This window comes from Sphaeramia orbicularis, chromosome 16 (assembly GCF_902148855.1).
Source record: "Sphaeramia orbicularis chromosome 16, fSphaOr1.1, whole genome shotgun sequence".
Classification (NCBI taxonomy): domain Eukaryota; kingdom Metazoa; phylum Chordata; class Actinopteri; order Kurtiformes; family Apogonidae; genus Sphaeramia; species Sphaeramia orbicularis.
Genome location: NC_043972.1, coordinates 33,390,327 through 33,414,351, shown reverse-complemented (window position 1 = coordinate 33,414,351; position 24,025 = coordinate 33,390,327). Strand labels below are relative to the sequence as shown.

Genomic DNA, 24,025 nt, shown 5'->3' with positions numbered 1-24,025 from the left:
TTGTCTTCACTCCCTTGTGTATGTTGTGATGTCCGGATGGTCATTCGAGCAGCCTTCATCCCTGTCTCGATACAAACAACCAATCAGATCCGCCCGTTCTGACCGGAAGCTGTGTTGTTTACATTTTCCAAGATGGCGGCGGGGATGTATTTGGAGCATTACTTGGACAGTAAGATATATATCATACTTTGCAGTTGTTGAAAGACATCCAAACCTGCTTAGTTACGTCGGGTTTGTTTTCTATTGTACTAACTAAGAAGCTCTTTGTCCACCAGCGGATGCAGCTGCTTGCTTTACCGCTTGCTAACGGTCAGGCGTTTCAGGCACGGTCTATTTGCTGGAAAAAGGAACCGCACTCTAGGGAAGAAAGGATGCTGTTTAAGATCGCATGCTACGCCCGCTGTACTAGTTGTTGTGATCGTATTTGATTTTGTTCACCAAGCAGTAATTATTCATAAATAAAGACTAAAATATTAATACAAGCGTTCACCTTAATAGCCATCGGAGCATCAGTCCCGCATATGGAATTAAGCTAGCTACCCGGGTCCATCAGTCCCTGTTAATTCTAATAAAAGTGGGATTAAAACTTTTGTTGTCTTCTTTTTTTTCCACTTCAGGCATAGAGAACTTACCTTTTGAGTTGCAGAGAAACTTCAATTTGATGAGAGACCTAGATCAACGCACGGAGGGTGAGATAAATGAAATGTTGCATTTGTTACGACATATGAATTTGTTAATAATCAGTTATCGTCAGCTATTTAACATGTAATTTTTGTGAAAATAAGACCTATTGAACCTAATATTCTTCACATTAGTCACACACACGTTTCTTACACAAGATCATTGTTACTGTCTTACGACTAAGCTACCTGTCAGTTTGTGAACACTACTGAAAAAGTATAGGTTATGTTCATTTTGGCTTGTTAGTATAATGGAAAGTTATTATACTTTCATTCACAGTATGTAGCTGTAGATGTACAAAGGTATTGAGACAGATATAACTGTAATTTCTCATTTGTTTCTGTACAGTCCTATTAAAATGCTTACTTCTTGTCTGCTTTTAGATCTAAAAGGACAGATAGACTCATTGGCTAAAGAATACACAGCCAATGCCCGAACTCTGTCCTCTGAGCAAAAGCTGTCCATACTTAGGCAGATTCAGCAATCATACAGCAAATGCAAAGAGTTCGGTGATGATAAGGTGCAACTGGCCATGCAGACCTATGAGATGGTTGGTATACAATAAAATAGTTCTATATCGAAAGACCACAAGCTATATTACAACAAGCAGTCAATCTTCTCTTAACTTTTCAGGTCGACAAACACATCAGGCGTCTTGACACAGACCTAGCCCGGTTTGAGGCTGACTTGAAGGAAAAACAGATTGAGAGCACAGACTATGATTCAACTTCCAGTAAGGGGAAGAAAGGTATGTGCTTGTGTAAACCTGTTTACTTTTGGATAGAAGACTGTATTTTCAAGCCAAAATTACACTTAGTGGAATACTGAAGTTCTTGTGCAACTCTAGGTGACACGAGACAGAAGGAAAAGAAGACAGCAAAGACCAGGTCTAAAGTGAAGAGTTCAGATGAAGATGGCAGTCCCAAGAGTGCACAGAAGAAAGTGAAACTCCTCCAGCCGTAAGTTTTCTTTCTTTCAGCATTTCATCAACTATACACCGTGTGCGCAATTATTGGGAAAATGAGTATTTTGATTATGTCATTATATTTATGCAAGTTTTCCAACTCCAAACTATATAAATTAAATTTATTGTTGGAAGTAATCATTCTCAGGTGATATATATTTGTATAGTCGGAGAGAGTATGGCCTAAAATGTCAACACCCTATATTAAGGTGTACAGAATTATTAGGCAGCTTCTTTACTTCAGGTGAAATGGATCAAAAAAGAGGGATTTGACTAGCAGTGAAAAGCCGAAAGTTGTAAAATTCCCTTCAGACAGACGAAACGATCTTGAAAGAGCTTAACTATTGAGGCATGACCACAAGATTATCACGTTTTATAGCAAATAGTCAACAGGGTCACAAAATATGCAAAGAGAAGAAAACACACAAATTAACAGCAAGAGATTATTAAAGAATCAAGAGGGAAACTACCAGGAACATATTGACCTGCAGAACCACTATGTTCTAGAACAAAAACCTACCTGGAGTGTCCGGAAGTAGAAAATGTTCAGGTCTCAGAGACAAGGTCAAGGTGAGAAAGGCTGAAATATGACCACCACAGAACAAGACATATAAAATGAAACATCCAGACTGGGCCAAGAACTGTCTGAAGACATATTTCTATAGGTTTTATGGACAAATGAGATCAGAGTAACTGTTGATGTACCAGACAGACAGTTGGACCCATGACTGCATCAGTAACATTACAGAACTCCACGTCCACTCAGATGCCAAAGTGGAAGTGGGGTTCTTGTGTGGGCAGGGATCATTTAAGATGACTAGATGGACATTTTTGGGCTGAAGATGTGTCAAAATCAACTCCCAAAGCCATTTCCAGTGTTTAGAAGACATGTTCATCAAGCAGTGGTAAAGGAAAAAGTCTGTATCTTTCAAGAAAGGTTTTTTTTTTTTCATGATTTTTATGCAGGACAATGGTCCATCACATGTCAGTCTTTTTAAGTGTATGTATGCTTGTGTGTGTGTGCGTGTGTGTATGTGTGTGTGGGTGGGTGGGTAGGTGGGTGGTTGGGTGGTACTGATTTTTAAACTTATATGTAAAGCACTTTGTGCTGCATCCTCAGTGTATGAAAAGTCCTATATAAGTAAAGATTGATTGATTGATGCATCAAAGTACTCCACTGCGTGTCTAGCCAGTTTAAGTCTTTAAAAGATGGAAGAATAATGACATGGCCACCTTCCTCACCTGACCTAAACCCTATTGACAACTTATCCTCCCTTCTTAAATAGGATGGCTGTGGCTCAGTTGGTAGAGCGGGTCGTCTAATGACCAAAAGGTTGGCAGTTTGAAACCTGGCTCCACCGGTCCACATGTTGAAGTGTCCTATGGCAAGACACTAAACCCTAAACTGATCCTAGTAGCGTCTAAATGGGTGAACGTCAGGCCTTCTAAAGCGCTTTGGGCACCATGAAGGTGTATAAAAATGAGCTATATAAGTGCAGTCCATTCACCATTTACAAATAGGAGTTTTATGATGAAGAAGAACATTCCACTTCTCTGAACAGTGTCTGAGAGGATGTGGTTGTTGTTGCACAAAAAGTTGATTGTCAACAAGTCCAGAAACTGAAAGACTCAGTGAATGATAGACTCATGACTGTTATTGAAAGAAAGGCTGGCTATATTGGTTAGAGGTTTTTATTTATTTTTTTGTATATTTTGAGTTGTTTTTTTCATTATTTTCACTTTAACAGATGAAAATAAACAAGTGGGATGGGAAAAGATTTGTTTTTCATTTAGTTGCCTAATAATTCTGCATAATGATATTTGCGAAATAATTGTGCAGAGATATTCTTTTAAAAAAGACAAAACCTCACTTTTACTTTCTTAGATATTTAGGTTTGAGCTTTATGAACATTTTGGATTGAGAGAGAGTGCTGTAGTTCTTAAAGAATAAAATGAATCCTCAAAAATACAACTTGTCTAATAATTGTGCACGCGGTGTAATATTACAATATAGTATTATAGTACTATGTTTCTGTTCTCACTCATACTTTTTTGTCCATTGTCAGAGGGGAATTCAACAGCCCTTCTTCCAACTTCGGAAATGTGCACCCATCTGATGTGCTGGACATGCCGGTGGACCCCAACGAACCCACCTACTGTCTGTGCCATCAGGTGTCCTATGGAGAAATGATTGGCTGTGACAACACTGATGTGAGTTTTTCCTTCATGGTCTCCTTTTATGCTTCAGTCAGAGATTAAACTACATAAAACAGCTTTAATTCACTACATAAATTATTCACGTATAAATGTTTTTAAATGTAGAGGAGTATCCATATGTTGCCTCCTTTGCATTTGTGGAAAAGGAGGAGGAGAATACAGTTTGTAAAACTTGTAATCAGAGAATGTGATCATATACCGCTCAAGTCTGTTTATGCTTTTTACTTCTTTACCTGTGTTTCTGTATTCATATGAACTCAGTCTTAGCTTCAATATGCTTCTGTATACATTTAGAAAATTTCTAGCTCAGGGCTAGTTTTGTATTCTCTCTCCATCGTTTTGATGTTAATACAACCTTTTATGACACAGATAGATATAATGCATTATTGTGACCTTAAAATAATGAATGGGCTGTCAAAGCAGCAGTTGTTCTATTATCACTACAACATTTTAAATAACATTAACATTAAATATCACTCATCTATCACAATTGCCATGAAAATGACATGCACTTTAATGACACAGGGCTAAAATTGGAACAAATAGACAGGACTTTTTCTTACATTTCCACAGCACAAAAGCCCTACTGCAGCAGGCTGCACCCTTTGTGCAAAAGGTCACTTGTTGTAGATGTGGTGATTAATCAGATGCTCCTTACAAACACTGGTTTTCTTTTTGACTGTGCATTTACGCTAGGTTTTGTCAGGACTAAATGTTCTTTTCATAGGAGACTTCAATGCCTAATGTGTTTTGTGTTGTCTCCAGTGCTCCATTGAGTGGTTCCATTTTGCATGTGTGGGCCTGACAACCAAACCACGAGGCAAATGGTAAGAAAGTGAATTAGGATAATCTGCAATTCTGTTCTGTTTTCATAATTTTTTTTGAATTCTTACACATCCAGCTAATTATGAATGCTGTTTTTAATGTGTCATGCAGGTATTGTCCACGATGCTCCCAAGACAGAAAGAGGAAATAAACATACCTGCCTGTCCTGAAACAAAACGTGAACATTAATGAGATGGAAAATGAGAAGAATATTTCTTCATTAGTTACTAGAATTTTTTTTTTCTTAATTTCTCATTATCCTTAACATTTGGTGCTTTTTTCTGGTTTACATATTTACCTTGGTCTGATGCATTGTGTGTGAAGGAGCCACCTGATTACAAACGTATTTAAATATGTTTTTTAATGGTTAACTTTTTTTTTTAAGTTACCTGTGATGCTCTTATTGTGACTTTTCTTTCCCTTTTTTCTTTTTCTTTTTTTTTTTTTTTTTTTTTTTTACATTTTCTGAGTTAATTAAAACACTACAACTGCCCCCAATAATTGAAAAGGTAAAGTTTCCACAGTACTCTATACTGTATTAACTTACAATTACAAAATTGTAGTATGTTCTTTGACAACGGTTTGACCACAGATAATTTTATGCTTTGTTGTTGTTAATTTCTTATAGTCCTTGTTCTTGGAACACTAGTTTTACATTTAAGTATTATGAGACGGAAAAAAGAGGACAAATGCTGAATTCGGACAGTATTAGTCACATGTGGTAGTCAGTTAGGTTAAACCATTTCATTTTAACATTTGACTGAGTGCTGTATAGAAAGTAAGACATTTTGTGAAAGTATTGTCATTTCTGTAGCTGAAGCATTGGTACAGAGGAGATGGGGTGATTGTGTTGTCAATCATTTAAATACAGCTACTACCTCAAAAAACATTCGTGTGTTGGTTGTGTTTTTGTATTTCTCACACCTTATAGTTTACAAGCATTTTAGTTTAGTACATAATTGCAGTGTTCATGGTTTTCCTGTAGGTGGTAGTATTTGCTAAACACCGGCGCGTGCATATGACGTCATGGTGCATTGTTTTGGCGCGATATGTGAATGGATTTGAAAAACTAGCTTCAGGACCGTTTACAGACGACGGAGAGAGTAGACCACTTCTGCCTACTAAGGCCGAAACGGTGGATAACGGGACTACAAGCGCCTCAGGTCAGCAACACACCGGATTTTATACAAACTGAAAAGTTGTATATCTGTTTACTCCCCACTTGTCTGTGATGCGCCTTGTATGTTGGCAAACTTACGTGTTAGGGCTATGATTAGCTTAGCTTAGTATCTGAACCAAGCTTAGCGTTAGCTGTGCAACAGCATCTTAACCTCGTACATACAACCCCAAGATTTTGTTGCTTTATCTGAAAACTAAAGTGTATTGTGGTTTTTCCAGCGACATGTTTTGCAACTCTTTGCTTTTAATCGCTCTGCATACGTATGAAAAACACTGGATATACTGGTCATCGCACTCTGTTTACAATATAAGTGATAAGTTTGCCGCTGATTTACCTAACACGCTGTCTTTGTGTTGACTGCAGAGATGTCGTGGGACTTTTTTGTGCCAGTGTGTGTGGGTGACCTGGTGAAAACCGGGGGGATCAACCAGTATGTCGTGCAGGACGTGGTCTCACCTAAACAGCTGCCACAGTATCTTAGTAGTGAGTCGGAATCTGAATCGTTCTTGCTGCACAAGTAGCAGCTTCTGTGTATTCTGCCAAGCAATTTATATTGATTGGTTTCTTTCCTTCTTTCACAAAGGATTCAAGGCAGCTCTGAGAAGCCAAGGACCTTTGTGTATCTTGCAGCACTTTGACACAGGCTACAGTGTGCTACAGTGAGTAGTGATTCTATTGTATTAGTATCTGCTTAATGATTTCTTTTAACCCAAAATTGCCCTCTCAACTTATTAAAGGCACTGCAAGTCAGTGGAGCTCAATGTGAAGGAAGATATGCTGGAATTATTAATACAAGGTTAGAACTTCTGATACATTTATGATGTTTCAATCCAAAAGGATTATTTTGTTCTCAAATGGTCATGGATTTTTTTTTTTTTTTCTCAGTGGTTAGTGGCCTGGCTGCTTCATTACCAGCTCTCCTCATCTCCACCACCATCTCAGCAGCGGAACGCAAGGAGAACCTTAACGCTGTTAAAATGAGTGTCTACCTGCTCTGCAAACTCACAGAGAACCTTGAGAGTGAATCTTATAGACAGAATATTGTTACAGCACCTGGAAAGGTATGATTTTAAATGAAATAGGTTTTGTTCATCTATTGTAAATGTCCACAACCCTGTCAGACTCAGAGATTATAATCACTTGCATTCTGTATGGTGGGTAGTCTTGGTGGTGCAGTGTAGCTATATTGCACGGCTGTAGTGTTTGCTCCTGGAGGATTCTGTTGGGTTTCTGTAAATTGGTTTAAAATTTGATTTGATTTATCTCCCCTTTATGTGAAGCACTTTGTAACATGTTCTTTTAAAAAGTGCTACATAAGTAAAGCTTTACTTACTTACTTACTGTAAGGGCCCACCCACAGTTAATTTGTCACCACTTACAACCTCTGCCCCCCCCAAAAGAGTAATGGGAAGGGACAAACAGGAGGTGTCAGACAATGTTTGTTTGTGTGACATCTGTCAATGTATAGTTAGTTAATTACTGCATTTAAGGGCAGTTAGCCAGGTATGAATTAAAGTCTTTGGTAATCTGAGGGCATATTTGTGGTTGCAAATAACTTTTATTATTTCATTTTAGACCATTTCAATGTAACAAATTTGTATAATCAAAGTTATACCTATCTCGTACAGGGTGGCAAAAAGGCAAAGACTAGTGGAGAAGGGCTGCAGCAGTGGGACTCTGAAAGGGAGACAGTACTGCAAGCTCTTATTCAGCTGCTCCAGCTGGATATTCGTTCCCTCTGGAGCCTCTCCCTTGTTGAGGAGGAGTTCATCAGGTGCTCACTCTGTAATCTGAGGCTTTACAGCCTTAATTTACTTGCCTAAGTGAAAAATGATTCTTTTGAGAACATTGTCAAATTCTGTCACATTGCTTTCATATGTATTTTAGGATACTTCTTGAGAAGTAAACAATCCTCTAACCCTATATAATATACATTTCATTACTCAGCTGTGTGACCTGCTGCGGCTACAAACTGCTTGAGAATCCAACCATTGGTCATGTTAAAAGCAAACCTACCAGGGATGGCATCATTCATCTGTTAGGGGTTGTGATCAAGAAGTATAATCACCTCCTTGGTTAGTCTCTGACATAATCTGAAGTTTGGCAATTATGTTGATTCCATCAGTGTCATATACTATGTGGCTCTTCATTGATTAGAATTTTTCTGTCATCCCTTGCAGGTGCAAGTGTAAAGGTGATCCAGCTGCTGCAACACTTTGAGCAGCTGTCATCTGTGTTTGCCCAGGCAGTGTCTGTTTGGTGCACAGAGTATGGAATGAGGGCGATTATAGGAGAAGTCATAAGGTCTGAATATGCAGTTTGTGTGCATATTAATTTTCTCTTTATATGTGTGTAGTTACCTCTGTAATGTTTGTAGTGATATTTTTGAACCACTTTTGATATGAGATTAGCTCTTTGAAACAATGAAGGAGTTCTGTTATGGCAGTGTACATTTTTGCTAATTTAATTCTGGATATTTCTTCTTCCTCATCCTTTAGGGAGATTGGCCAGAAGTCAAGTGAGGAGCTTGCAAGAGAGGGGTCAGGGGTCAAAGCCTTTGCTACTTTCCTTTCTGAACTTGGTTCCCTGGTGCCTGAATTAATGATCCCCAACATCAGTGTGCTGATCACACACCTGGAAGGAGAGGTACCTGTCGATCCTCATATCAAAGAAATGGCATTTTTGTGGTATAAAATGAAATAAATGGCCAGGTTGTACAAGCCCAAGAGTGAGTTCAAATGGAGAAATAACTCTTTAAAGTGGAAGATTAACGACAGTGGTCTTCTATTATAAACCACATTTGCATGAAATGCAGCAGGGCAGCTCAGTTGTTAAACTGTCTTTAATTCCCTCAATCTCTGCTTCTTGTGTCCAAGTGTTTTAATAGCATGCATCTTTGTTAGGCAGGGATGGACTTGTTACACAGTCCTAAGGTCCATGAAATTAATGTACTGCTGCCAAACCTGTATGGATTATGGGTTGTGATTAGAAAGTTCTATTTCACATCATATTTCACTCTAGGCTTGGTGCTTACACACCTGAATCACTTCCCTCAAGGTGAACAGTTTCGAAGATGACTCCATCATAAACACAGTCTGCTTGTTTACATAACAAACTGAAACATCACTTGGGCCTTCTCAGAAATTTTGTCATTAAGTGCATTGTGGGAATGGGAATTCCAAGCAGCAGCAATTTTGGTGACTCTTTGAGTGCTGAACTCAAATGTTGTCTTTACCTTCATCCACCAACTACACTCATTCTTTAAAACAACCCTTGTGGACTGCATGATTTTATGTTGTAGCGATCTGGCTCGTTTTCTTGCCGAATCTGTGTGAATTCACTCCCACATTGCACTTGGTGACAAAATTTCTGAAAAGGCCCAAGTGACGTTTAGATTTGTTATGTAAACAAGGAGACTGTGTTTATGATGGAGTCTTCTTTGAAGTTGTTCACCGTGAGGGAAGTGATTCAGGTGCGTAAGTACAGAAAGACTAATGGATTAGTGATAATTAAGCTCACTGGGGTTTACGACTTTGAAAAAAAAGTTATGATGGAAGTCACACACTGCTTTAAGCCAAAAAAAAAGTAATGTTTGTGTCCATATACATTTAAGTCCACTATCTAACATATTTCCAGAGACATTTCTATGACGATGCTAAAATATATCACAACCTAAAGAGAATTGTCTTATTTAGTGTATCACCTTCCAAACATAAGAAATTAGAAAGTGAGGAAAGACCCTTCCCTTGATTCTCCAAAAAAATTACTGGTAATTTTTTTTTTGTATGTTTAAGTCACATTCAGTCCAGTGATGAGACCAAGGCGAATATGAGCTTACTGAATGAGAGTTGGGTTCTTCTTGCCTCGATTGGCAGGTAATCTTGGCAGTGTAGGGGAGGATTCCTGCTCTGCTGTAAGGGCCTGCCCACAGTGATTTGGCTCAACCCCAAATTATTCCTTTAAAGTCTCAGGAGCATAATTGGGACCAAGCTAACAGTGTGTGTGAGTGTATGTGTGTACGAGGCATGAGGTTAGCCCAGCTCTCTTCACAGTTCAGTTAGCTGTGAGTTTTGTCTTTGGTAATCTGAGGACAGTCTTTAGAAACTATTTTTGTGCTTTTTTTCATCTTTAATGGATTTTCTAAAAAGCTTTATTCTCATCTAGAAACAAACACAACAAACTATTTTACACATTCAACAACAACTTTATGGTTGATTATACCGTGTTTTTTTTTTTTGTAGAGCCACACAATGCGCGTTGCTGTGTGTGAAGTGCTGGGAGAGATCCTTGTGCGTGTCCTCTGTGGTGATGGACTTGACGAATCTGGGAAAGCTGACCGTGACCGCTTCTTTGACACACTGCAGGAACATCTGCATGACACACACTCACATGTCAGGACACGTGTGTTACAAGTCTACGCACGTATTGTCAACAGCAAAGTATGTTTGTGTGACTTATATATTATATATAATATACAAAGTTCTTTGTGTTCATAGATCTATGTCTGTGTTTAGGCACTGCCCTTGTGTCGGTACAGTGAGGTGATGCAGCTTGCTGTTGGACGATTAATGGACAAATCTGTTAATGTTGTGAAGAGCGCCATCCAACTGCTTGCAGCCTTCATTGCACACAACCCATATAGCTGCAAGGTAACACTTAAACTTTATACAATAATACCAAGTCTTTCCTAAGATTTTATTCTCAGTAGAATTTCTTTTTGTGTCTTTCAGTTGAGCAGTGCAGATCTGAAGAATCCACTGGAGAAGGAGACGGCTAAACTCAAAGAGATGAAAGAAAAACTGGAGGGAAAAACACCCGGTAAATGCTCATGTCCCTCTTACAAAGTTTTCGCTATGTTTGTGCTATCACAGCTTTCGTATTGTTATCTGATATTTTGACAAGCTTAGCAAAGAGGAAAAAGCACCGGCAAAGTGGGAGTTTTTCTGTTTCCTTAGCTTACACGCTGAGCTTCAGCCATATAATACTTGTATCCTCTCCAATCCTAGCACGTGTTTAATTTTCTGAATAACAGAGTTGCCAATGTGCCCAATGATGAGACCAAGGCGAATATGAGCTTACTGAATGAGAGTTAGGTTCTTCTTGCCTTGACTGGCAGGTAATCTTGGCAGTGTAGAGGAGGATTCCTGCTCTGCTGTAAGGGCCTGCCCACAGTGATTTGGCTTAACCCAAATTACTCCTGCAGTAGAAGTTAGTGGAGTAATCACAGGGATAAAGCTAACAGTGTGTATGTGTAGTGTGTGTGTGTGTGTGTGTGTGTGTGTGTGTGTGTGTGTGTGAGTGTGTTGGAGGCATGGAGGACACCCAGCTCTCTTCACTGTTCAGTTGGCAATGACTTTTGTCTTTGGTAATCTGAGGGCCAACTTTAGAAAGTCATTTGAGTTTGTTTTTTCCATGATACAAATATGTTTGAATTTATTATTTCAGCTCTGTCACATAGATACTGTTTTGTTTGTCTAAAAATATTTTAGGCTAAAATATCACTACAAACCTAGTACCATAGAACTATAGTTTTCAGATTAATGGGGGGAAAAAAATCACAGTATTCATTTTATAAAACTGCAATTTTACCTTAGATGTTTATATGTTTGGTAGAAATTTCTGTTGTATGGAGGGAAAAATAATAAAAGTTCTCACACTGGCATTTCAAGTAATCTGTCTGAAATCTTTCATCTTCATTATATTTGTCTTAAGAAACAATAACTTTGCGTATCAACAACACAGAATAGTGGTAGGACACCAAGAACATTTCAAAATGAGATGAAATGTGGCACTTGAGTCCAACATCATAATCTGAATTCTAAAGCATGTTAGTAATTGTCGATGGATGTTGTGAAGCACTTTTATGTTTCCTTTTTTCTCTTCTCTGAGTTTTTGTTTTTGAGTCATCCTTTGAGTTTTACTTTTACTTTCCCTCTTGGCAGTTGCAGTGATACAAGCATCGGAGCTGTGGGCCGCCATGGAGCCTGAGCTGCTTGTCACTGTCAAGGCAGAGCTGGAGCCCACAGATGAGGAGGAGGAGGAGAAGAAGGAGCAGCAGGAGGAGGACGAGGACAAGGCTGTGGAGGAGGAAGAGGAGGCAGAAGACGACAGAGCAACTGCAGTGAAAATTGCTCAGTACCTTCGTGTCAACAAATACAGGTGATGCTAATCAGGGTCTGTGAAGAGTGGAGGACATTGCACATAAAAAGATACAAACCTGAGTAAATCTGAGTCAAAAGTAATAAAATGACTGACTGTGGGCAGTGCAGTCATTACAATAACTAGATGAGAGTGAATAGATCTAGATGTGTCGGATAGTAGCTGAGGTGAATACTAATTGAGCAGCAATTTTATATATGAATTCTATTGCGTTCCTTCCCTCTACAGAAATGCAGTGCGTCTTTGTGTAAGAGCCTACAAATGCTTCCCTGAATCGGAGATGTTCGCTTCTCTGTCCACTCTGACGCCTGAGGCGCTAATGGACACACTGGCTTTCCTTTTCAAAGGTAATGGATGAACCATGTATCGCTCCTTTCTCCTCAGACATACTCACAGGGAGTGCTGTCCAATCAGTCTTAACAGAAGCCACACCGAACAGAATTTAAGTGGCATTTTTCTAAAGAGGGAAATTCTGTTTTTCACTCTCAGTTCATGACACTCTTTATTTGTGAGAGTATAGTGTATCTGTGTGTGTGTATAGATATAGATATATATGGATATATACAAGTACGACACTCATTCACCACAGCATATGACTCATCAGATATGTGACACCTATGTCATGTTATGTGTACTCTGTCACTAACTGATGTAACCTTGAAGAAGCTTTGTCTCTAAAATTAATTTTTTAGATTGCATTTTACGTCCATATCCTCAAAACGTTTAAAAGTAATCAAGAGAAAAAAAATCTTCAGCATCAAATGTGGCTTGTCTCACTGTTAAGAAGATGGCATATTTAGTTATGTTTTTAATATTATTGTCAATGTAATACTTCTGTAACATCCTTACATACAATCAAAGAGAATAGATCAGTTTTGTGCAGCCACTGAAGGAATTGTTGTGTGATTCTTTCACAGCAAAGAATAGTGTATTAGTTGACCTTTTTAATTTTTGCTCTCTGGTTTTTCCTCAGGTTCTGATGAAGACGCATCTGAGATCAGCCAGAACGTGCCTCCTACCCCACAGAAAGAGGGAGGAAAAGAGGGTGAAGATGGCGAGTTAAAGAAGCAGGAGATGCTGGTGCAATACCTGAGAGATACAGAAACCTTTGCCTTACAAGTCGAGAGGGCAATTTCTGTCATCAACACCATGCTCTACTGGAAAACCACTTCAGGTAGAGACACATATTTGTTCACTACTCAAACGTAAACACCATATAATATACGTAATATTGCAACATAAAATGTAAGATAATATTACATTTACTCAGAAATGCACATTTCATTAGAAAAGTTTTTTTTTTCTTCACTATTTTCAGTGGTTCAGGAGGCTGTGCAGTTTTGTGTGACTGTGTGTGAGTTCAGTGTTGCTAACTCTGTCAGTGGGGTGAGGAAGATGCTCCCTTTGGTCTGGTCAACTGATGCAGCTATTAAAGATGCTGTCGTTCAGGCCTACAGGCGCCTTTATTTAAACCCTCATGGCGACACCACCAGGTTGGTATAACTTCTTGACACGTAAGTGTCTGCACTAATGAGACACTTTGACTCTTTGTCCTATTAGAAAGCCTTTGGTTTAACTAAGACACAAGACAGAACATTAGGTGATTTTATAACAGTAAATGATGTCTATTTGGATTGTTGCAACTGTGTAAATTGTAGTAAGTTGGCTTTAATTGTGCCAAACAACATTGTGAGGCAGAATGACAAAGATTTTTTTTTTTTTCTAAAAGCATCTGTCTTAAATTTCATTAGGATGAAAGCCCAGACTCTTGTGGACAGTCTCTCTGAGCTGATGGTAGATGCATCTTTGGGAACGATCCAATGTCTGGAAGAAATTGTGAGATACCATCTGCTATTCATCTCCAGTTGCTTGTTTTTTTACATATGATGGTCTAATGAAGAATACATTTTGTAAAGTGTTGTGTAATGCATATTGATGTTGTAATGTTTATTTTTTAAATGTTGTTTTTGTGCATATTGAAGAGATGTGACCATCTGAACGTTTCTCTGTAGGTGCAGGAATTCTTCAGTAGTGGCAGCAATCTCCAGTCCACGGTAGTGCAGGTCCTGTGGGAGAGGTTTACTGGGAAGCGAGAAACTTCTGGCCTGCACAAGCGAGCTGCCGTGCTACTGTTGGGCATGGCTGCACGGTGAGCCTTGACAAAGAACTGGTGTTTTACTAGTTTAGAAAATGAGTTTCACTTTTCTTGGCATTTCTTGGCTGGTAATTTTTAGTAAAATTTGCTACTCTGTTCTGTAGGGTCACCCCAGTCTGCTGTGGTGTGCATGTACAAAATACATTTGATATTTTGATCTGTCACTAGATACTAATACATTGTTCGTCCACACTTCAATCCTCATATACGTAGTATATAGTGATGCCACTGAAAACAAATAAGGGAGAAATAATTAGATATGATGCTTTCGTTTGTTGATTTGAGCACCAGCATCCTGTAGTTCAAATCAACAGGATGCTGTCATCTATTTGGCAGCAACTGTTGTGCTTAAAGTGTATATTTAAGCAGAGTTAACTTTGTACAAAAAAAAAATCTGTGATTAAACCCCACCGCATACAGGCTCTTCCTTTTACATTTTGTTTTTACCACAGCTACTTGACATTCAGCAAGTCTACTCATTAGTCAGAAAACTGGCTCAGCCTCAGCTCCTCTTCATTGTAATCAAAGTCACGACCATATAACTAGGCTCCTTGCCAGCACATTTTACTGAATATATATATTTGTCTGTTCCCCTTCAACCTACCTCAAAGACTGACACTGCTGTAGGGAAGAGTGAGCGATCGAGAGAGTAAAGAGACTATCTGCAGTCCACCCACACTACTGCCTCTCTTCATCCAGCCAACAGCATTCATAACCTATTAAATCTTATGTGCTTCTCCTCACCCGTCCTCCTACACACATTATGGGCTGCAGCCTAGCACTGGCAAGGCCAACACACAGCGGTTAGGGTGATGAAGGGCAGAGATGTTATTACTCCACTTTGCATAATCACATGATCCCTTACAACCCAAAAGTGTATATTTCATGCCTCTTTGTACAAATGTCTGTTTTGTTGAGTGTGTATATATGTGACTCTAACAGGGCGGAGAGGGAGGTTGTGCTCAGTAATCTGGATACTCTTTGTTCTGTGGCTCTGGGAGAGAAAGTGACTGAAGACTTCCTATTGGCCAGAGACACTGTTATCACCATCTGCAGCATCTCAGACCATGTCAGAGTAAGAAGACATTAACACTGATTGTTCATTTTGTATGTTTTTGTTGACTGGTCCCTTGAGACTGTTGGAAGGAATCAGTGGGCCAAAGACCAGACCCCACTGCCATTTTGTAAGAAGAGAACAATTTAAAGATTGAGTATGAAAGATGCACACATTCTGATGTGCTCATGTGAGGTTTGCGTTGGAGTCTTTGTGGAAGTTGGCTAACTCCATTTCATTTTAAGCCAACGGTAGCTGGTGTTGTACACTGTTCATGGAAAGCGGACCTGAGTCATCTAAATAGAAGTCAGTGAACAGAGTCTGGGTTTTTCTTTGCTCAGAATAAGGAAGAGCTAATGTAATTCTGGTCATTAACTGTACCATCAACTGACTAAAACGTACATCATTATACAAGCAGCATGTTTCAGGAGGTTTAATATTGATATTGGTGAGGAAAAATTACTATTATCTCAATTTTTAAGTATAAGGCAATAATAAGTGGCAAAAAAAAAGTATATAAACTCAAGCAATATGATTAATATATGCCTGCTTAATAGTTTAGACAGACAGTGTTATTTACTAGAAGTGAATTTAAAAATGGATGAAGTGGCTTAGCACTTAGCTAAATGAAGATTAACTGTATTGTTGCAGATGAATAATGTTCTGCTTCAATCAGTTTGTAGGCATCTCGCAAAACTGTGGTAAAAACCCTGAAGCAGTTGTAATAGATGTAAGCAAACTAGACATTCATGAGCTTAGATATGAAGATCAACAAATGACCAGCTTCCACAAAACAGACCGTTCAACAAACTTAACATGGGTATACATAAATGTTACATACCAGACCCTTTTGAATTGTAAAAAGCTTCCCTTTGGGGTGATGTGCAGATTTGAAATGGATTGACATTGATTGCCAGTCTGCTAAGACTACCACGCAGACTGGAGAAAAGTCTGGAGTTTTACATGTTAATGCTGGTATAGTCTGTTAACATTTGTAAAAAGTAAAACACAAATTTACCTGTCATTCACTGTTGTGTGTTAACCAGCAATCCAAAGGCCCTCCCTTCAGACTTCCCCAAGACCATCAGCTCTTCACATGTCTTTCGCAGGCCATCGCTGAAGGTGAATGCAAGCATACTGTATGCATCAAGTTTTTCTTCTGTATTTCTTTTACATTCTACCCCCTGACTGTTTTTGTTCTCTCTTAAGGTGTTGTGATGGAGGACCCTCACTGGCAGTGCTTCATGGAACAGGCTGTTCGTCTCATCTACTTCCTGGCTGAATCCCCTGACCAGCTGTGTTCCCGGCTGCTCCAGCGTAGTTCTCGTCTCTTACTAGACCAGATTGCTGAGGGTGGGGATGTCAACAAGAATGCTGGCCAACTGCAAGATGGATCCCAAGAGTCCATTGAACAAGGTGAACATGGTGAGTCCAATTTTATCTCTTTCTAACAAGTACCATCACAGAGTAAAATGTGTTGACTTTAATGTAACCTGTCCTCACCGCTCCTTGGCTTGTTAACATTTAGCCATGCACTAACACATGTCTTTGTCTTGTGTAGTGAATTGTGTGTGCCTGGCCCAGCTGTTGGCTCTGAGCGGCTGTGTGGCATTCTGGCAGGTGTCTCACCTTGAGCGCAGTGTGAGCACTGAACTGCGGAGGAGGAGAGGAGAAACGGAGGAGAGGGAGGAAAAGGAAAAGGGCCCGTCCAGTAAAACCAAGGTAATGAGATGGCAAACATTGTATACTTTACAGGTTAGTAAGGCAAACACTTAGACTGGCTCAAAAACATTAAAAGTCCCAATTGTACTCTTAGAAATGGGGTGTGTGCTTTTCTGGAAGTAGGTCTGCATATTTTGATTACAAATGAAGCCAAAACAACCCCATGGGAGTCAAAAATAACTCTGACAATCAGACAGCGCCTCAGCAGGATGCAAGTTATTACAGTGGCGCAGTGAGACATTATGAGTGATGAGTAATTGTTCAACCCATCAGGTAACGGAAAGGTAAATGTCTCCTTAATTAGTATTACAGTGTTTTTGTAAGGGAGGGGTTGGAATCACAGGTGGCATGCAAAAAATGATCACACCTTGCATTCCAACACCCATACTGTTACATCCCGATGCAGAGTGTGTTCAGTGCAGTATGCTAAGATACCAGGATGTCATGCTACAGCATTCACATTTTGTTGAATGCGTTGGCTAGCTCTACCCAAAATCCACTACATGTGAGTATGAAGCTATTGCAGTCGAGTTGGTTGTGGTAATGGGATCAAAGTTCAGTTACCATGATGAAATGTGTACCAATGGTATACACACTGTACACAAATAAAGCAGTGATTACTTTTCTTCTTCTTAGACACCAGAAAATATTCACATTTAACTTTTTCTTTCCTTTTTTGACGAAAGCAATTGAGCAAGAAATCGGCAGATTACTTGACAATGAAAATAATTGCTAGTAGCAGGTGTATATGCAACAGTACATACTTTGTAAGGGCAGTTGTAGACATACTAATAAAGAGGATAACCTAAAATAAAAATGTTTATACTCTCTGCAGTGAAAGGCATTACAATTAGGCTAATTGCTATGCAAGTGCATTGTCAACAAGTCATGTTGTGTAATGATACTAGAAATATTATTTTGGATACATTTTACCTGATGAGAAACTTCATATTGAGCTTAAAGTAAGAAATTTCCTAACATGCTGCACTGGAATGTGTTAAGGGTGGATTAATTAATTGTCTTATTTCATTGTACCAATAGTTGTTGTAACTCTAGATATAAAGTCAGAAGTTGTAAGCTTTAATGATTTATTTATTTATTTATTTATTTTTAAACCAACAGCAAGCAGCCAATGAGAGTGCAATGGAAGAGGAGCTTGGCTTGATTGGTGCTTCTGCTGAAGATACAGAGGCTGAACTCATCCGAAAAATCTGCGAGACAGAATTACTGGCTGGTAATTCCAATTCACCTTCGCTGCTTAACGTTAAACGTTGATGCAAAAATTTAGCATCAGACAGTCTTTTCATATGTATCTTCACCTTCATTTTTCTCTCTCTATTTAGAGGAGAACCTGCTGTGTGCATTCCTTCCCCTGCTGGTGAGAGTCTGCAGCTCCCCAGGACGCTATTCCCACCCGCAGCTCACCACCGCTGCTTGTCTGGCACTCTCTCAGTACATGATGATAAGGTAAACACATTCCCTGCTGATTAGTCAATTGATGGAAAATTAATGGTCATTTTTCCCATTCATGCAAAAATTTTAATATTTGCTGGCTCCTTCAGTGTGAATGTAACAATTATTCCTGTCATGGGTAGAAAATAACCTGACACTTATTTTCTTTATTATTGCTTTCATCTATGACATGAAAAGGAATTGCTTAATAGACCTCATAAGTGATTTATTCAAAGTGCCTGTTTTGACCAATCCGCAGTCCAGAGTCCAAAGTGAATTGCTGAAGAAAATCTGCCAATCTTCAAATGTGAGGAGATGAAACAATTAAGCTGAAGTTAAAAGTGCTAAATACAACTTGATTTATTTTGCAGCTATATCTTAATTTTTGGCCTGATATATTTTGCTAGTGAGAAAAAAACATGAGTTGACTTGTAGGAATCAGAGGTTGGTTATTTCAGAGATAAAGCTATGAAATGAATCAAGAAACTAATCAGCAGTTTAAAAATGAAATTATTGTAATGGCTTATAATGATGTGACCTCTTTATCCCTTAGCCCATCTGTTTGTGAGGAAAATATCCGTCTTATGTTTACGGTGCTGGAGCGCTCAGCGCTTCCTGTAGTCAGGGCCAACGCCATCATTGCCCTCGGAGATCTCACCGTCCGTTTCCCAAACATCTTGGAGCCCTGGACGCAGAATCTATATGCCAGGTAATATACTGACACATTCTGTTCATCACTCCAGTAATAGGAATAAATTAGTCATAGGCGTTGCTCATCATCTGCCCCCACACTAACTGACTCCATTCCAATTAGAGGCACATAATGGTGATGTCCGTAGCTTTGTTTTTATTTCTCTGGGATTAAAAGAACAACCTACGCCTGATGGCTCAGCTGAGTGGGTGTTTCGTCTTGGCCAACATCCCCCTATACTTGTACACTCGAGCCATCATCATCTGGATTCTTCCACCGTGTCTTGGTGTGTTGTTCCTCAGCCACTGAAGTGTCGCCTCTGTCACAATGCTCCACTGAGCCACATGATGGAAAAAGTTTACTGTTTCCATCACGACTTTTTAATGGAGGAACAAACTTCGAGATGCTCTGTGTTGGGAAAATGCTTGTATCTGCCTCATATTTTGACCTCTGGCTACCATGGCAACCAGCCAGTGTTTCAAGTCTTGCAGAAAGCCAAACCCCAGTTGTGAACTGGGGTGGGGCCTCGGACCGACGAAGACGAGGGCAGTTTCAGACAAAGGACAGCTTAATTACTAGTTTGTTTCACATTGCAACTAGAGCCAATGGCTTGAGAGTTGTAATTACATAGAATGGTTGGGTGACGAAAGAGGAGTAATTTCGGGTGAAGTCAAAGGTTCTGCGAGGCATTACACTTGTAGGATTTTATTAAAAGCACTCAGTGGTTTTTTGTCAGTTTCTCCTGCAGAAAGTTCCCTATAGCAACTTAAAGCTGAATCAACTAAGTTGCTCTTTTTGATGAAGTGCTGTTTTAATTATAACGGTAGATAATGCTCACATAGAGGTGTTTCAGGATGTGTAAAACATTCTCCTCTTTTATGAAGCTTCATTGCCCTCCTGGTGTTTTCTACCTGATAAGCATTTCATAGGGTTCCCTAATTGTCTCCCACACACCAACACCTCCACTGTTCTCAAGGCTGCTGCCCTGGTGCCTCCTGATAAGCGCATTAAGAATTAATTACCCTGTTCATTGTCGTCGTAAGCCCCTGCACTGGCAAGTAGAAGTGCCATGTACAAGTTTCTGATCCTCTGCCAGGAGTCGTGCTCTCTGGCATAAATGAGAAATGGTTAATGAGTTTCTTTTGTTCCATGTTTTTCGGCATCGGTAAATCTAAATTGGTCTCAGAGAGGACTCCAAACTGTCTTGCCATACACAGTCTGTCCAATTCCATTGTACTCAGCTGAGTCAGTGACATTTGTTTGTTTTTCAGTAATGTTCTGTACAATTCCTGTTTTCACTGAAAATGTAAAATGGCAGATGCACAGGTAGGACTGTCATAATTGACAAAATTGTCTCCATTCCTCCATGTAACAGTTTGGTGAATCCGGCAGAAATAAGCCATTTCGCCATTTATTTCACATTGTTTTCTGCTGTTTAACGTCTTGCACTTTTAATGATGTCATGTTGTTGTCTCATTCATTTTCTGACCAGAGCTCAATAGATAAGTAGTGCCACAGGAGTTTATTTTATTTTTAAGGGTTTTTTTTTTTTGTTTTTTTGACATTTTGGCAATAGGTTTTGTAAATGTAAGTCCTGTCATATCTGCCTTATTCAACTTTTTATAATATATTGAATATGTTAAAAATTGTAGCAATAAATGTATCTTCTCCAAAAGGACATAGGCAACACAAAGTTAACAGAACAATATCATGAATTGTATTTATGACAATCACTTGTCACCTCAGATTTCAATAGTGTGACAGTTCTGTTCACAGGTCACAGGAAATATTTCAGGCAACCACATTTCTATCAGAGGTAGAAAATGAACCTGCCAGTAATTGAACATCCTTCTGTTCAGGCTCAGTGATGAGGTGCCGTCAGTGAGGCAGACGGCTGTCACCGTACTTACTCAGCTGGTGCTTAAGGATGTGCTCAAGGTCAAAGGGCAAGTCAGTGAAGTGGCAGTGCTGCTAATTGACCCTGAGCCACACATCGCCAGCCTGGCCCTAAACTTCTTCAATGAACTTGCCACAAAGGTACAGACACACACTTTAATAGAATCTTGATAAGGGGGCGAAGGGTTTCTGTGACTGACTAGATCTATTAACGGTGTCACCCATCAGGACAACGCCATCTACAACCTGCTCCCAGACATCATCAGTCGATTGTCCGACCCAGAGAGAGGCATGAGTTCAGAGGACTTCAACACCATCATGAAGTGAGTTGCATGGCTCCATAGAATGTGTACGGTTCAGTTATAGCTTAAATTTTCATTACTTTATATTTAGTCGTTTGATTGTTATTGATATTTGGTAATATTTTTGTCTGTTTTTTAAGTACATAGATTTTGTTTATTTTTAGAAATAGACTAGTTTTATGTTTTCTAGGTATTATGAGAGCCCTGAATTTATGGAATCTGAAAAGGGTAGATTGTGGCCTGTATATTAAAACCAAACTAACATTAATTAAAGTTGCCATATTGTGAAAAACCATCTTAATCTTGTGCACTATGTAACAAAACAGTTTTTTTCCTGCAGTTGTATTTCCTTTATTTCATATAGCATGGCTCATTGTAGTTTTTATTTTATTTTCCTCATTGCTCATTTTAGTCTCAGTTTTTCTGAACTATAGTAACCCTGGTTCAGTCCCATTTTCTGCTTTTGGCCACAGAGGATTTGTTCAATCTATGCAAGACTCAGCAGCCTTGAGGCACATTTTTAAGAAGCTTTCAAGGAAAAAGCTGACAGTTTATTTTTGAGAGCTGGTGTAGATCTTGTAATGTGTGTGTGCACGTTTACAGACAACTCTTCTCCTACATCACCAAAGAAAGGCAGACTGAATCTCTGGTGGAGAAACTGTGTCAGCGCTTCAGGACTGCAAAGTGAGTCCCACCTCCTTTTCTTCTTCACACCTCTGACCTGTCTTTTCTTTCTTTCTTTTTTTTTTTTTTCCTTTTGTTCTGTTTACCTGCTCATTTTTGTGTCTGTCTTGTAGTGTTTCAAAAATGCAAAATGCAGGGATGGATGAGTTTGTAATTAGTGGGTATTTTCGATGTGCAGAAAAGGATCCAGTATTGGAGCAGGTTCGTAGTTCAGTTCACCTGTCACCTACTGGCTGGTATCATCTTATTCATATTCCTGTGTAGTAGAGGAACACAGATGGAACGGATGGCCTGAACAGGCTTTGGTCTGCCTGACTCACCCATCTATACTCGTACGCACAAAGGAAGGACGCTTCATACTGCACAATAGCAAAGTGAATTTAGATATAAGAGGTTTCTAGGAAATGAGATTTGGTCTAAATGCCAGGGCAAAGCCATATTTATGAGTAATGAGGTTTTTGTTGAGGATTTTGAATTTCTATGCATTTCACATAGTTTCTAATCAGGTTTTCTTGGTCCCTCATTCCTGTAACTCTTAATTTTGCTTCCTTTAGGACAGAGCGTCAGTGGTGTGATTTGGCCATGTCCCTGTCTCTCCTCTCCATGTGTGAGAGAGGTTTTAAGAGACTACAGGAATGTTGGGAGTGTTACAGCGATAAGTTGACTGAGGCTGGAGTCTACCAGCCTCTGCTCACCATCACTGCCAAGCTCCGCCGAGGTGCCAAAACGCAGTTTAAGGTGCTTTAAACTTTGGTTTGGAGTAGAAAACGTGTGCTGCTTTTATGTCCGGCTGATATTTGTTGTTAACTGAAAGTGAATTGGTTTCCCCAGGATCAAGTAGATGAGTTTGAGAAGAGACTGACTGCAGTTCACACGAGGGGACTTGAGAATGTAGAAAGCCCTGAGATGGAGGAGAACCAAAAAGCAGGAGGATCCAGAGAGAAGACGGTCATGAAGACTCCTCTGCCCACCAGAGGCCGAGCGAGGGCAAAGAGAGGTCAGTACACATGGGCTTTGACTTTCAAGATTAACTGGTAATTTAGCCATTAGAAAAAAAAAAAAAAGACAACCAACACTTTCTGTTTGTGTTACAGGTCAGACAAAGCCATCAGTTTCCGGCAAAGGTGATGACAGTTTCATGACTCCTCAAAAATCCCGCAAATCTAAGAAACCTGTCATCACCTTTAGCAGTGATGAGGAGGAAGATGAGGATGAAGAAGGTGAGTGCAGCTGCTTCATTAATCCACCACTACACTTGAAAAGGAAGTTCCTTTAAGAGGCACTCAGTCTGGAGTTTTCTAAATTACTTTCAATGGTCCATTTAATTTGATTGGTTGCAATGAAACAGAGCGGGTGTTTGAATATTTCAACACAAATGCACTTGGCAAATGTGACAAAGTTTGGAGTGTTTGGTCCACGCATCTCAGCCACACTAAGCAGCTATCTTAAGAAGATTTAAGACTGTTGTACCTCAGCTGCTTGTATGAGTGATCTGTGCAGTACAGCATCACTAATCCACAGTCTAGGAGTATCTGAGCTTTGAGGTGTGTCTATATCTGATATTCTTTTCAGGTTATTTACTGTACTTCTATACTTCTGAGTCACTGCTCCTTGAATATTCTAGTTATTGAAATTACATCTGTTGTTAAAATACTTAAACTGTATTCTTTAGTCATTTGCTGTTCTACTTTTGACAGGGCTTAATGATGACTTGTTTAACAGCAGCTCAGGACTTTCCTTGCTTCCATAAAGTTCTAATCCTGAATTGTTTTTCATCAGATGCTGTAATGGCAGAGAATGAGACCCCTAAAGTGACCACACCCATCGCACGCACTTCTCGACGAGCTCGCCTCAGAAACTAATTTTTATTCTTTTTTTTATCTTTTATATCAGTCATTTTACTTTATTTTTCTTAACTTTTTTTCTTGTACATTTTAAAGATATTGATACCTAGCACCGAGCTAATGTAACATGATGTTTTTAATGACTTAAAATCAATGTGTTTTTAATAAACCTTTTACTGGTTTAACTCTGGCTGTCTGT

General features: G+C 39.3%; 2 protein-coding genes and 2 non-coding genes across 4 annotated transcripts; all 4 read left to right on the top strand.

The window, feature by feature from the left end:
* The first annotated feature begins 58 nt into the window (after positions 1–58).
* On the top strand, positions 59–5,096 carry ing4 (inhibitor of growth family, member 4). The gene is made up of 8 exons (XM_030157776.1): positions 59–169; positions 618–689; positions 1,065–1,231; positions 1,315–1,429; positions 1,529–1,640; positions 3,712–3,856; positions 4,628–4,689; positions 4,799–5,096. Exons 1-8 carry the CDS (start codon positions 133–135, stop codon positions 4,836–4,838), a joined length of 750 nt encoding a protein of 249 aa, XP_030013636.1. The 5' UTR covers positions 59–132; the 3' UTR covers positions 4,839–5,096.
* Positions 5,097–5,136: 40 nt separating this feature from the next.
* Positions 5,137–24,025, top strand: ncapd2 (non-SMC condensin I complex, subunit D2). The gene is made up of 32 exons (XM_030157774.1): positions 5,137–5,850; positions 6,231–6,350; positions 6,451–6,526; positions 6,605–6,663; positions 6,753–6,928; positions 7,496–7,641; positions 7,815–7,942; positions 8,048–8,171; positions 8,366–8,513; positions 10,109–10,306; positions 10,382–10,516; positions 10,598–10,685; positions 11,810–12,026; positions 12,255–12,373; positions 13,000–13,200; positions 13,345–13,519; positions 13,778–13,862; positions 14,039–14,175; positions 15,124–15,256; positions 16,282–16,357; positions 16,445–16,660; positions 16,797–16,957; positions 18,080–18,191; positions 18,301–18,424; positions 18,963–19,118; positions 20,960–21,137; positions 21,225–21,319; positions 21,902–21,982; positions 22,537–22,720; positions 22,814–22,979; positions 23,077–23,202; positions 23,762–24,025. The coding sequence occupies exons 1-32, from the start codon at positions 5,706–5,708 to the stop codon at positions 23,842–23,844; spliced, it is 4,368 nt and encodes a 1,455-aa protein (XP_030013634.1). The 5' UTR covers positions 5,137–5,705; the 3' UTR covers positions 23,845–24,025.
* LOC115436494 (small nucleolar RNA U85) lies at positions 9,671–9,960 on the top strand. The gene has a single exon (XR_003937843.1). It is a non-coding gene; the product is annotated as a small nucleolar RNA U85 (small nucleolar RNA).
* On the top strand, positions 10,912–11,246 carry LOC115436493 (small nucleolar RNA U85). Its single transcript, XR_003937842.1, has one exon. It is a non-coding gene; the product is annotated as a small nucleolar RNA U85 (small nucleolar RNA).

Excerpts from the sequence above, each read along its gene's own strand:
- ncapd2 (XM_030157774.1), top strand. The coding sequence starts at position 5,706 with ATGACGTCATGGTGCATTGTTTTGGCGCGATATGTGAATGGATTTGAA. Across the intron at positions 16,958-18,079 it reads GCCCGTCCAGTAAAACCAAG|CAAGCAGCCAATGAGAGTGC; the intron begins GTAATGAGATGG and ends TTAAACCAACAG. Across the intron at positions 23,203-23,761 it reads GGAAGATGAGGATGAAGAAG|ATGCTGTAATGGCAGAGAAT; the intron begins GTGAGTGCAGCT and ends GTTTTTCATCAG.
- ing4 (XM_030157776.1), top strand. The coding sequence starts at position 133 with ATGGCGGCGGGGATGTATTTGGAGCATTACTTGGACA. Across the intron at positions 170-617 it reads TTTGGAGCATTACTTGGACA|GCATAGAGAACTTACCTTTT; the intron begins GTAAGATATATA and ends TTTCCACTTCAG. Across the intron at positions 690-1,064 it reads CCTAGATCAACGCACGGAGG|ATCTAAAAGGACAGATAGAC; the intron begins GTGAGATAAATG and ends GTCTGCTTTTAG.